The sequence below is a fragment of the Corvus moneduloides genome, chromosome 6, assembly GCF_009650955.1.
Source record: "Corvus moneduloides isolate bCorMon1 chromosome 6, bCorMon1.pri, whole genome shotgun sequence".
NCBI lineage: Eukaryota > Metazoa > Chordata > Aves > Passeriformes > Corvidae > Corvus > Corvus moneduloides.
In genome coordinates, this window is record NC_045481.1 from 38,102,263 (window position 1) to 38,116,434 (window position 14,172).

General features: G+C 40.5%; 1 protein-coding gene across 1 annotated transcript in view; it reads left to right on the forward strand.

Moving 5' to 3' along the window:
* INO80 (INO80 complex ATPase subunit) overlaps positions 1 to 8,067 on the forward strand; it is a 57,973-nt gene extending 49,906 nt beyond the window's left edge. The window contains exons 30-36 of the mRNA XM_032111446.1: positions 81 to 239; positions 1,527 to 1,629; positions 2,196 to 2,284; positions 3,066 to 3,221; positions 4,272 to 4,431; positions 5,234 to 5,443; positions 6,039 to 8,067. Coding sequence (XP_031967337.1) covers positions 81 to 239; positions 1,527 to 1,629; positions 2,196 to 2,284; positions 3,066 to 3,221; positions 4,272 to 4,431; positions 5,234 to 5,443; positions 6,039 to 6,256 — 1,095 coding nt within the window. The 3' untranslated portion in view covers positions 6,257 to 8,067. The remainder of the gene's footprint in view (positions 1 to 80; positions 240 to 1,526; positions 1,630 to 2,195; positions 2,285 to 3,065; positions 3,222 to 4,271; positions 4,432 to 5,233; positions 5,444 to 6,038) is intronic.
* Positions 8,068 to 14,172: the final 6,105 nt, after the last annotated feature.

Sequence of the window (14,172 nt, forward strand, 5' to 3'; positions counted from 1 at the left end):
ATATTGGATTTTTGTTTGTTTAATCACCAGGGGCTCTGAATGTATGTTTTTATTTAATCCTTTCTGGTGTTGTCTTGCAGGTAATTTTCTATGACAGTGACTGGAATCCAACAGTAGACCAGCAGGCTATGGACCGGGCCCACAGGCTGGGTCAGACCAAACAAGTCACCGTGTACCGCTTGATCTGTAAAGGCACCATTGAGGAGCGCATCCTACAGAGGGCAAAGGAAAAGAGTGAGGTAGGAATAAGGAACTCATCTGGAACAAGAAGTTACAGAGATGGTATCATAAAGCACGTATCAACATGAGTAAAGAGACAGAAAAAGTGTCCGCAGGGAGACAGAAGAGAAGGCAAAAGGAAGTGTCTTTGTTCACATGTACAGATCTGTGTCCCTAACACAGCAGCAGTCCAGTGACATTATGTGAGCTGGAAAGAAGCTAATTATTTACAATATGACTTCATGAAAACTTTTTCTTATGCTGCAGTGAAAAAACTCAGCCTTCTTTAAGACTAGGGCTTCTGTCTTTGCTGCGTCAGAGTTACTGATTCCCCTCATGTTACACAGCAGCTGATTTTTTTTTTTAAAGACATTTGGAAGGTAATCAAGTGGAAATTATTTGAGGTGTGATGATTGCCAGAAAAGCTCAGTGTCCTGCAGCATCAAGCAGTAAGTGTACTAGGAACTTCAAACCTCATGACACTTAATTGGCAAGAAAATAACTAAGGAGAGTCATGTTTTTCAGTAGCAGTAGGTACACTATATACAACATTCAGATGTTTTGTGTACTTGGGAGTTTCTTTTAGCTTTTGTCTTACTTGGATGCTGCTCATGATGTTGCAGCAACTGAATGCATTCATATTTCCCTTGTTGAAACCATTTTTTCTGAGATACTGCACTAGAGTTACCTGAAATCAGCCTGAAAATCAGGTGTAGTCTGCTGTTGGTGATGCAAGTAATTTAAATTGCCATATGTTAAAGCTTGTTCTCTTCTGCTAAATTACAACTCTTTTTAGTTGTTGCATTTTTAAAGATACAGTTGTAGTAATAGAGGCTGAGTGAATTGCTTTAACTGCAACACCGACTCAGTAGGGAGATACAGTTTTCAGTAAAGGAGATGAAAAATGTTGCACCCTTTAAGAATGTGGTCTGCATGATCCTCTGTGCAGTTTACTTGAAAACTTGAATGGGTAAATTATACTTGAGAGGGCTGTTGCTGTATTTTTGTTTTGTTTTCTTCAGCAGTATATCAATTAATACTATTATAATTAGTAGTTTATTACATGCTGCTTAGAAAAAATGTATCCTTCCATAAGGGATGGTAGTTTTTTGCTGTCTACCTCAGTTGGTTCTCGTATTTTATACCCTGAAATTTTACTACTAACTTTGGTATGATAGAGAAATTGGATCAAGTCTGACTTAGATGTACTTGCATGATTTTTGCAGCTGGCTTTCAGTGATGGATAGTGAGAAATGTTTCATGGATGCTTTGACTTTCCTTTTCTTCACTCATTTTTTTCCTTCTAGATTCAACGAATGGTAATTTCAGGTGGCAATTTCAAACCTGACACCTTGAAGCCAAAAGAGGTGGTCAGCCTTCTGCTGGATGATGAGGAACTAGAAAAGAAATGTATGTGAAGTTGGTGTTTCAGCAATTCCCCGATTTTCCACTTCATTACCTTATGAAATCTGTGTTTTTATCTCTCCGAACACATGTATTGCTGATAACAACTTCTGTTTCCTGTCTCTTTTTGTATTGCCAACTCTTGTTAGTACAAGCTGGTTTGATATCACTGCTGAGCTGAATGAAGTTGTGCAAAATGAGACATGATGATGTGATTAAGTTTTTATTGGCACTCATTCAGGATCATTACATTGTTCCTGAATGACAGAGCTTTGACAAGAATTATGTAGGTCATGACAAGAAAAGTATTAATAAAAGTGCTGTATTTCATCATACTTTTGAAGTTAGAGGCATACACTTCCATGTTGCTTGAAAGAAGAATTTCCCTGTAAGACTTTTTAGTGACTTGGAAACAAATAGTTTTAATAGAGTAGTGTTTTCAATGTGTTTTAGTTTCAATACAACTGACTTTTCTTCCCAGTTCTGTTAGAACTAGAACTTCTTGGTAAGATTCATAAAAGGATATGAAATACTTTTCCAGTGGTGACAGCTTTGTATTTCTTTTCCAACAGTGCGTCAGCGTCAAGAAGAGAAGCGACAGCAAGAAGAAACAAATCGTGTGAAGGAGCGTAAACGTAAAAGGGAAAAATATGCTGAGAAGGTATTTTGATACAGAGAGGTTGCTGTGTCAGTGGTAGAGCCAGAAGAGCTTCAGGATCACTGTTACGGGATGTGGAACATGTTATGCCAAGGCAGTCTTAAGGAGTAAACCTTCTTGCCTTTGCCATTGAAAGTCAGTCTGTGGCAGTTCCTTACACAGAAGAGGGATATTACAAAATTAGTAATGCATAGTTACCTGTATTTTACTCATCAGCAACTTCAGTAATAGGGAAGTACTGCCTATCCAAACAAACCTGACAAATCAACTGATCATTAAATTGGTGACTTTATCAAGATTTTGTTCTGCAAGGACAAAAAGGGGAATGTAAAGGAAGCACCAAGCATGGATAAAACCCATATAGCTATGAGGCTTCTGTGGAATTAGGGAAGATCAGTTTGTTTAAAAAGCATCACTAAAACCAGGTAATGAAAAATCTGAGTTTTTAAGACAGGGAGGCTTTGCATTAATTAATTGAAATTTTGGGTAATGGTAAAGAATTTCAAACTCACTCCAAAAGGTACTGGAAATCAAAGTAATTTTGTAAGAGTAATACTCCATCATTCTAGCTATTTTATGAAGAAAAAGAAAACTCTTCTCAAATCTAAAGAAAGAGCATTTAAGGGATCTGTTACCATATCCTTCAGAAACTTGTTTTGGGAAATTCTGCAGGTGGCATTCCTTGAGTTAAAGTGCTGAGCTAGGTTTTGAGATTTTGGGTGGCTTGTTCCCATTCTGCTGTTTTATTGCCTTTTTCATCCTGTTATTACTTTATTTATTTCAGAAGAAGAAGGAAGATGAATTGGATGGGAAGAGAAAGAAAGAGAGCATGAACCTTGTGATCCCATTTGTTCCCTCAGCTGATAACTCCAACCTATCTGCTGATGGGGATGATTCTTTCATTAGTGTAGACTCTGCCATGCCCAGTCCTTTCAGTGAGGTGAGACTCACCTCTGCTTTAACCTACATACTGTTTCAGTTGTGGCCCTACATCTTGTAGGATTCTTGTCTGCTATTTTAGCTATTGTAGAGCTTTGAGGGTGTGGGGAAGTGACGTGTCTTAAAGGTGAACCATGGAAATGAAAATAGATTATTGAAAATGCAGCAGCTCCTTACAGCTCCTCATGTTATTTGACATTCCATTATTCCCCTCTTCTTCACTCTCTACCTCCCTTTTCTTACAGTGAGTTTACGCCCTGACTTTCCTCCCTTCCAGTCTCTGAAATTTTTCCATTCTTACCTGGAGTCCCACTTACTTTCTTCCTACTTCCTTGTCCCTTTTCCTTGCCTTTGTTATGCTCACACTTACAACCATGTGCCCTCTCCCATACCAATACCTTCTACAGCAAGAACACTCTGCTTCTGAGCCAAGCAGTATCCCTCAAATAGCTCCTTGACATTCAGTTTCTTTCTAAGTACCCCTCACTAGTCTTATCTGCATCTCTGCTTCCTCACTTGCTTCAGGTTCTGAATTAGTGTGATTTTTCTCCTCTGGAATTTAAATTAAAAATTCTCAGTGGCACACATCTTATTTTGCTTCATCTGTGTGTAAAGAATTGGTTTTAGCAGGAAATGTCTTTTGTTCTGTGCCATGTTGATTAAGATTTCTGTATTCCTTTATTGATCAAGATTTTTATTAGCAGTAGTAGTGGATTAAGAATCCTATTTTCTCTCTTGCAGTTGAAAATGCACAGCTGAACAACAGTTTACTTAAATCTGCTCAGCCCATTAGTCTTTTGCTTCATAACTTAGCATGTATTTTCATGAACTGAAATTAAATAGTGGGTGGAGGTCTTTACTGCTGCTCAGCATGTAAATAAAGTGTGATGTGATCAGGCAGATGATGTATCCTGCTCATGCTGCTATTCTAGAGAAAATGGGAAGGAATAAGTACCAATTACTTGTGATTGTATAGCTTTTGAAGATCTTACTATTTTTGTACCTTTTCCGAACCTGAGAAGCTAATGGCTTTGTTCTCTGTCATGTTTAGATATCCATCAGCAGTGAATTACATATGGGCTCTATCCCTCCTGATGAGAGCAGTAATGATATGCTTGTGATTGTGGATGATCCAGCTTCTTCAGCACCTCAGTCAAGGGCAACAAACTCTCCTGCTTCCATTACTGGCTCAGTTTCAGACACCGTGAATGGTCAGTACTCTTGTCTTGATTTACTGCTAACATTTATTAAACCTTGACTTTGCATGGCTAAGTGATATGTTTTCTGCATTTTACCCAGGATGTATGAATGGTTGGCAAGATATGGGGGACAATAGTTGCCTTTTCATTGAGAAGTTGCTTCTAATTTGATAGGAAATCTGTTTATAGTCTGTCATTCACCACACTTACCTCTTTGCTGTGTTAGTTATTTCAAAAAGTTGTGTCCTTTGTTCCTGTGTTATAGAAGGCTCTCCTTCCTATAAGTTTGTTACGAAATTACAGACTACCACAGAACTATTATTCTCTAAGCTTTTCCTGGAATTTACTGCTGGGTTAATAATTAGTTCTCTATCTCCAGTGGGTGGTTGGAGCAATTTTTTAAGTGCAGTGTAATTTTAAATAATGTCAAGTGTTTTTAATTACTGTAGTTTTCTACAGTGAAATAAGTAGAATCATAGTTCTTGATGAGTTTCGTCAGAGATGGAAGATACTGCATCTCCATCTTCAAATAAGAAAAGGTATCATCCTGAAGTAGAACTCAGAGTCCTCCACCTCTTTGTAGATTGGATTCATAGTAATACAAGTAGTTGCAGTTAATAAGATACTGTTGCTGGAGAGTGAAGTCTTGTATACATAATTTCTTATCGTGAAATGGCTGCTTGCTAACAGTGTCCCTGTTAATGTAAATGCCACATAGGATACAGTATTAATGTAACTGGTGGGCAGCTTTGATGCTGCACTCCCTGTGAAAACACTGTAGGAGTTACTGTTGTAACATTCTTTCCTTGTTCAGGCGTTTCAATGCAAGATACATCTCTCGCTGCAAGAGGCCAGTCAAGTCGAAGCCGGGGTCGCCCCAAAGGGGGCTCCAAAGGCGGCACTGGCAAAGGCAGGAGCCGGAAGTCGATAGCGGGAAGCGCAGCGGCCATGGCAGGGGCCAAGGCGGGGGCAGCGGCAGCGTCTGCGGCGGCGTACGCAGCCTACGGCTACAGCGTCTCCAAAGGTACGTGGGGCAGGGCGGGCACCAGGCTGCCCAGAGCACAGCCAGCCACGGGGGCTTGCGTGACAGCTGCTCACAACCGGTTAAAAGTGTTGTGTTGGTGGTACTGCTTGCCCATTATATTCTGAGATCCAGGCAGTACACAGTGTGACATGGTAAGGGTGTGAGAGGATAGCCAGTTTCACCTCAGATGACCTTGAGTTTTTTGTCTGCCCTTTGAATTACCTCATACCAAATATTTTTCCTTAATTTTTTTGTTGGTTTTGGCATTTTTTTAGTGTGGTGTTCAGACAGATCAGATAGTGTTGTTTATGCCATGGCTGTGGCTGTGATTTTCCTGCATTGCATCATGTTGAGGTTACCGTATCACATTCCAAAACCTCCTAAACTGATGGTGATTGAGCTGCAGCTTTACATTAGCTGAAGATAGCCCAAGGTATAACTGTAAGATGTTTTGTATCTTAAGGAGATCCCTCTTCATAAAACTGTCATAAGTCATGAATACAGAGTGGTCTTAGGACTGGCTGTTAATGTATTGTTTGCTGTTGAAGTGGAATAACATGCTCATGTGGAATTTGGTTTTCTTTTCCATTGCTAGGCATGGCTGCAAGTAGCCCTCTACAAACAGCAATCATTCGACCTTCTGGACTTGCAGAATTTGGACCTTCAAGCGCCTCTTCTCCCTTGAGCTCCCCTTTGAGCAAAGGAAACAGTGTTTGTGGGACCCCCAAAAGTTTAAACCTGACCAGCAGTCTCATATCAGAAACTTCAATTCGGAAGCAAAGCAAAGGTGCCCACACCTCAGGTGGTCGGTAGTAATTTTGAACCCCCAAAGCTTGTCTGAACTGCATTGGCTTTCAGAGTAGACCACCCTGCCAGTTGAAGGCATGCTAACAAATGCCTTGTTGGTGTCCAGCACATGTGTGGAAAGAAAATCAAAGCACAATGGGAGCGGGTGGTTGATGTGAGCACTTTGATTATGTGTATTCCAAAAAACTATCTTTGCAGACACTGCAAGAAGGAGGGAAGGGAGTCTGGGGTAATTGGGAGAGTGTCAGCCTGTGTTTTATTGACACATCTGACAAAGATTCCCAAGAAAGCATCCAGCTACTCCATGCAATATCCTGCAGCTGAGTGTGCTTGAAGTCACACCAGTGTACTTCCTCTGTTATAGCCTGAGATGGAGCCCAGCATTAATTTTGTCCTATGAAATCAGTATATGAACCCCAGGAGTATCCTGTAGAGTCACAAGACATTTCTGTACTGGCAGCTGGTCAGTGAATGTGCAGGAGTAATTGGGGGCTATGCTGAAGATGATGTGTAATCAGAAAAAATCTTGGGTTCCTCTGGTGTGGGTCTCCAGGTTCTTTAAAGACTTGAAATTCAAAGGAAGGTGTCTCAGGTGGTTTCCAGGGAGCAGACTCTCTTCAGCACCATTTGTCAGGAAGATGCTCAGAGCTGCAGAATACAGGGAGCACTGTCAAGCCTCGTGAGAGCAGCAGCACAGCCTCTGCTTCACACAGTGGAAGAAATCACAGGCCAGTGATTGGTTTGCATTTCAGAATTCTCATCAGCATGAACACTCGCTGTGTTCAGAATGATTTCTCTCATTTTTGAGGTGTGCAAAACTCTTAAAAGCTTAGAAACAAAATAATACTCTATTTGTACAAATCTCGAGAAGGAGGAAAACGGAAGTGCTGAGGAGGAGTTCGTGCTGCTCCTCTCACTGCGCCATAGCAGAGCGTGGATCTGCAGCTTGCAGTGCTGTGAGAGGCGCAATGAAAAACAATCCTGAGAGAGAGGGAACTGTGCCATTCCCCCTTCCAGGCAAATCTGGGAAAAAAATTATGTAATATCCCAGCCATCCCATTGACTGTTCTTGCAGTGTGTTTTCCCTTCATCTTTGTGATCATCACACATACTGGCGTGGTTGAGTTCACTGCAGTGTGCGGGCAGTAGCTGTGTCCCATAAGGCTGATAGAAGGCAGTGCTGCCAGTACCCATCCATGTTCTTGTTCCCTTCCTCCTTCCTCGTTCTTGATGCACAAACCCCGCCCGTAGCCCCTTGCTTTGCTGTAAGCGTTGTCTGCATTGCACTGAGATTTAGGTGTGGGACAGTTGTTCTGTCTCACACGTTGAATTAAGAGGCTGTTCTGCCGGGGCACTTTCATCCCTTGAGAGAAGCAAGTTGAGTTGCAGGTCTGGGCTGTGACAGTGGAAGATGATTTCCTTTTTTATTATTATAATTTTTTTCTGACCCCAAATCCTTTGCCTGGCGTCCTACAGTGTAGAGCGAGTGCTTCCTGTCGGTTCTGCCTCTAATTTGCACACCTGAAAATAGCAGAACTGAGCTTAGTTAGATTGATTTTTGAACAGATTTGCAGGGGATAATTGAGGGGGAGGTGATGTTTAATTAACTCATGAAGACTTCCCCCTTCCCCTTCTATTCACATGTATATATGATATTTAGAGGGAATCAGACAAATGCCAAGCCTTTTTTTCTCTTTGAATGTGCTGTCTATTTTTGTAACTGAACTTGTACATATGTATAAAGAGAGACACATCTTTCTTTTACTAACTGGAGGAGAAAATCTTAAATAAAATGGAGTGAGATAATTTTATGTAAATCAGTGTCTTTGTGGTTTTTATGCATGTAGCTGTACGAATGAGAGGATTAGGGAAGAGAACATGGAGGGGTGCACATCTGGAAGTGCTTCTGGAGACAAATGCTGCTCAATGTAAAGCTCTAGAGTGTCTGTGCTCTGCCAAGTATCATGTTTGTAACCTTCTTCAGTTACAACTGTACCCTTATCCCATGTTTGTATTCACTGATTATCTCATAATCTATTTTAGAGTAAGTGTGCAGCAGGTCACAAGGAAACAGAAGCAACTATAATATGCGTAATTACACAGTACCTGAACTTCGTTGGTTCAATTCGACAGTTGATTGTTTTGAGACATCATTCTCTACAGTTATTTCTTTTGGTTTTTTTTTTACTTTTTTTTCTTCTCAGTGGGAGTTAAAAGGACTTTTTTATGCACAGTCTTGATCTCCAAACTGCTAGACAGTTTGTAATCCAAAGTGGAGAGAAAAAACCCAAAATTGTAATTTGAAAAGCTTGCAAAAGTGTAGTATGTACTGTCACATGCTATATTTTTGGAAGATTAAATTATCGATATTTTAAACACTGATAAATATAAAAATAAAAATATGTATTTAAGAGTATAAATATATTTAGAATATATTTATAAAATAAATTATAAAATACATTTAACATAAGATAAAACTAAAAAATATTTTAAATCATTTCATCCTCAAGAGAAACACCAAATAACATCACAAGCTGTGGCAAAAGCAGTGGTAGCTGATCTGCTTGCACAGTTTGTGTCAGGCCAAGAAGTTCAGGAAGATCTAACACAGTTGTAAAATAAATGAACTGCTAGATCACATTCAGTTCAATTTCTGTTAGACATTAAATTTCAACATTTCAACATAAATTTCTTGCTATTATGCATCATAGGGGAACAGATTCTGTGATAGTAGTCAAGGTATTGGGAAAAATTCATGTGATGGCTGTCCTAGTCTAATTTCTTGGTTTGGGGAAGGAAGTAGTGCTATAGAGACAAACACTGGGAATTTTTTTTAAGAAGGTGGAGGTAGTTTTGTATCCATACCTGGGGAACACTTCAGTTGAAGTGAGCAAATGGGTGTGCACACTGAAGCTTTGTTCTTTTAAATATCACTCTGAGCATCTTTTCACTCTGACTGTGTGTTAATGCACTTATATGGGTTAATGGCAGAGAAAGTCACTTTACTCCAAGAGATCAAGGTATTTGCTAGAGGTAGAAACAACAAATGAACTGAGTTTGTGTTTTAAGCTGGAGAGGTGAAATAGCTGTCAGTATGGTTTGGGGGATGTTGGCAGTGCTGTGTATTCATCATGCTAGTTGATTATAGCATTTTACTCACTGATTGCTACAGAACTGTTAAATACAGTTCACTGATCAATGCTACTATTGAAGACATTTAAAGGTGATAATTTTCTTAGGTCCTGAGAAGTTAGGACTTAAATTAAAAGTGCTGTTGTGTCACAGCCTCACACACATTTTTGTAGTTTAGCCTACAAGGGTTGTCTAGTTCAGAAGGGTCCCCAGAACACCCTTTGCTGCTAGCCTGCGTTTTCTCTTTTCTATTATGGCTCAAGTCTGCTGTCCTCTCCATTTAGCCAGCCACTAAATTTCCTTTCTTTATTCTGCAAAGAGATAAAGAGGTTACTGCAGGATGGTGTGAACCTGGAACTGCTTTAATTCTTCACTTCAGGATATTATTGCTGTACTGTCCAAATGTAGTGTTATTTCTGTGCCTTCTCCCCTCTCTGTTGCATGCTTTCCCCACCAGCGTCCCTGCTCTTCGCTGTCCTGTGTTCCGTTTGTAGAAAGCTGCCTGTCTGCCTAGAGCTGTATCTTGCTTTATTTCCATATTCCCCAAGTATTTCCTTTAGCAGCATTTCCCAGTGGGGGAGGCACACAAAGCTCAGTGGGAAAAGCTCCATGCAGCAGGAGTAGGGATCTGCACTACTTTGATTGTAGCTCAGGAACAGCCAAGTTACAGCTGAGAGGAGGAAGAGCACAATTGATAAAATCACTCTGGGGCAGGATGTGGATCAGTGTAATTTGGGAAGTGCTGCCCTGTGACCACTGCACTGCCTGTCCTGTCCTGGTCTCAGTGGAGCAAGCTGGCCTGCTTCTGCTCCCAGACAGACTTACAGCCTGCTCAGCTTCTCACTTCTGCCTCCATCTTTTTTTTTTGTCGACTCTTCAGTCTGAAACACACATTATAACTCTCAGGGAGCCTTACAGGCATGTCTTGTGCTCCCCTTCCTGCTCAAGGTGGGATGGTGGCGCATGCCCTGCTGTCCTTCGGAAATTTCTGTTGGAGTGGCTGGAAAACAATTTGTAGCTCACTACCCAAAGGGATGCTGCTTGCATGTGAAGTATAACTGAGACATACGTACTAAAATAAAGGTAATCATATCTTATACTCCTAGAATTGTGAAGGATTTATTTTTTATTTGCAGCCTGCAACAGTCACATAGCAGTGAATGAGAGGGAAAGGGATGATTCTGCCCTTCTCTCAGGAGCATCTATTAGGACAATACAGATGGCCCAGCTCTCAGATTCAACCAGCAGATCTGTAGAGTAAACAAGTTGTTCTTGTAGCACTCACATTAACATGTGCTCTGCTGAAAAGCATCCAACAAATGCCTCTTGAAATGGAGGAATGCATGATAAGATGAGTTGGGTTTCCTCCAGCTTCAGCCTCCTCTTTGCTCCTGCCTACCCCCTCAGAGAAGTGAAGTTACTCCAAAGCTAATGGGCCTTCCAGGCATTTTGTACTGTACTCTATTTATAGAATGTTCTCCTAGGGGCATATGAGGGAATTCTTTTGCATACTAAGCATGAGGAAGTGTTTCAGTGCTCAGGTATGAAACAATGACTCCTTCCTTCCTCAGCTGATGAGCATCACTGATAGAATGAGGTAGGGGAAGAAAACACTGAAACACCGCTTTTCTGTCTTCTTGAGTTTCCCGTGGACTGTCTTCCTTCCTTGTCAGTATTGCTGGTTCTGTTAGGTCTGCTGTACTTCACAGGAGACCATATCAGCTTCTGAATATCTAAGGACTACAGTATCCCTTGTAATCTCTGTGACTTTTTTTGCAAGCAGTTGTTTTTTTCCTCCCTGTCCTCAACCTTACCCAACTCTTCTTAAGACCCAAGTGTTGTCTTCAGTGCTTTTGGTTGGCAGGGGAAATGCTTCTGTCTGAAGTGTTAATTTTTAAATGCAGGACCCTTATGCCTTGCACCTCTGTTGTGGGGACTGTGAATTAAGATGAAACTAAGTATACAAGAAAAACTCTTACTGTTGCTCAGAGATTATAACTTATTTGGAAATTTACTACTGGTTTGGATTGTCTCATAAAACTAATTTTTGGACTATTTTTAAAATTTATTTAAATTTTCTTATTCATAGCAAGAAACTAGCAGCTTTCTTCTCAAGATGTATTTAAGAAATGCTGTTTTATTAGGTGAAGCAAATCCTGTTAATCTCACCTCTCATCTATTCCTGTAGTTCCTCTGATGTATCCCTACATCTTAACTTCCCAACTGGGTCCTCCTCTAGGAAGAAATACATCACAGGTGGGAGCCCTCCCTCTATACCATGGTAAGGTGGTATGATCTGTCTTTCAGGTGACTGTCCTTCAGGTTTCTTTTCAAGTGAGGTGTTACAGTTTCCCTTGATGTTACACTAGAGTTCAAATGCAGAAATTCTCATTTCTATTCAGTTTAGTGAGTACATTTTAGAGTTTCGCAGCTGCTGTGTAGACAAGTGGTTTTATGATGCTTGTTCTTCCACAATGTTCCGAAGAACTCCCCTCCCAGGTAGGCTCTTTGCTGAGAAAGAACATCCGTGTTCTCTGGGAACAACTATTCTCTAATTCACAGCCTTCTGTAATTCAAGTAACTTTTCTCCACAGACAAGTCAAAACTTGTATCAGAATTGGTCTAAACCCATCTGAGTTCCTCCCAGAAGTGCTTCCCAAGCAGTCACCTTTGGCAGCCCTTGCCCTCCCTACAGTCAGTCGGAAGCGGCAGCAGAGTGCCTGCCTATATTTCACTCAGCCTATGGAAGGCTGATGGGGTTTTTTTTAAGAATGGGAGAGTCAGCAAATCTCACACGTAGCTGGCTAAACGTTGCTTTGGGGTTTTTTTTTAAACTACATTAAGCTTTTGGCGTGTGACTGCAATTAGCTACGTGCTGATCAGCGGAGCATGCTGCTGCACAGTAAATGCAATGGCACGTGGCCCGACACACCCTTGAGTGACACTTCATTGTCTGTGACAAAGCTCCCAGGTTTTCCTTCGCAAGCAGAGGAAACAGAAGAGATGTTCAGGCTATATGAACCTTCAGAGAATTGTGAAAACTAACAGCCAAAAACCTGTTTTGGGGGGTTACTCCATGCATCTGGTGGGTGCTAATGGGAGGGCCCTTCTGAGTCTTGTTTTTCTTGCTGCTCCGGCTCTGTCCATAGAGTTCATGTGAACGCTTTTTTGAACAATGTCTGCATTCCTGCAGACCTCTCTTTTCTTGCCATGTAATCTAGATTTTTCTTTGATTTAATCTTATTTACTGTCATAGTACTATGGTATTTTGTAGAACTATAGAATGGTTTTGATTGGAAGGGACCTTAAAGATCATCTAGTTCCAAACCATTTTTTTTTTAAGTGGATCTCTAAATAGATCTAAAGGTGCATAATGGGACATTCTGTCTCTGGGTTTCAAGGGCTCCTGACAAAGTAATTCAGTTTCATGATGTCTGTTTGTCCAGATGACTGCAGTCTTTCATCATTCTCTGCATGTTCAGAGTTTGGAAGAAATTAGTGTGACTAACTTGCTGTCATAATTTTACTGAGATATTTATTTAATCTAGTTAGCACAAAAAAAAAAAATTCTTCTTAGTGTTTTAGTACTTTGACACTCAGATCAATTCCAGTTAACTAATTGAAAACTTACTGACATTGTGATGCTGAATCTGTAATGCACAAGGAGGTTTTTAAACAGTGTTGACTTGGGACTGGATGTCCTGACAATTCCTTTTATGGGCAGCTTCCCTGGTTTTGATAACTTGCTGTTAGCATATGCAATCAGGAGTATATATTGCATAATTAGTGTAATTCAGTTTCACTGCTGTCCTTTGTATCATCGTGTCTGTCTGGAATCAAGTAACTAAATATTAAGAGTAAGAACTGGTTTGGTAGAATTTTCACAGACAGACTAGAGAAGCCCAGCTCTGCCTTGCAGTGATATAATTGATAGCATATGAGAAAAGTAATGTTTAAAATTTTAATTTAAACCAAATCTCATGTTTGAGATGTTACAGGAATTAAGTGAGGTATTTGGAACTGTCAGCAGCTAAAAAAGCTTGAGAGACAGCAAGAAATTTGAGTGATGCCTATAAAGCAAAAACACCCCAAGGTATATAAAAATGTTTCTCTGCTGAGCTTAATTTTTAGTTGCTTTGGTATGTGAAAATTTAAGAATACTGAGAGCAAATCACTAAACTTGCAACCACACAGATCCTCACTGAACAACAGCAAACATAAGAGTATGCATGAAAATATGAGATGGCCCTTGCGTGTTTGCATCAGGAGGTGGTGCTGATTACATGAGCACACACTATCTTTTTTCCAGCATGGTATCACTGAACACCCAATGTACAGTTCCGAGTACTCTGAAAAACATCATCCCTCAATATTTCACAATGTGCTTTGAAAGTCACTGTACACTTTAGAAATCATATTCCTGATGTCTCAGCTCCCCATCTGTACAATAGAAATTATACCTCTTCACAAAGGTCTCATGGAGAGGAATTTGGGCTTGCCAAGGTGCCGCAGGGATGTGCAGGTGTTGCTATAGTGGTTTGCCAGAGAAAAGTCAAAGAGGGGAACTGTCCCCTGCATTTGTGTGCATAAAGGCATGAACAGGACCATGCAAGAGAAAAAGGAATTGAACTGCTGCTCATTTTTAACATCCTCCCATCAAATTAAATGAGGCAGCAATGCTCTGGGGAAAAAGAACAGTGGATATTTATTCTGAATGAGGCTAGTCCCACAGTTACTTTTTTCCCTCGGTCCTGAGCTCATCTGCCCTCAAATTATACGATGTATTCCCA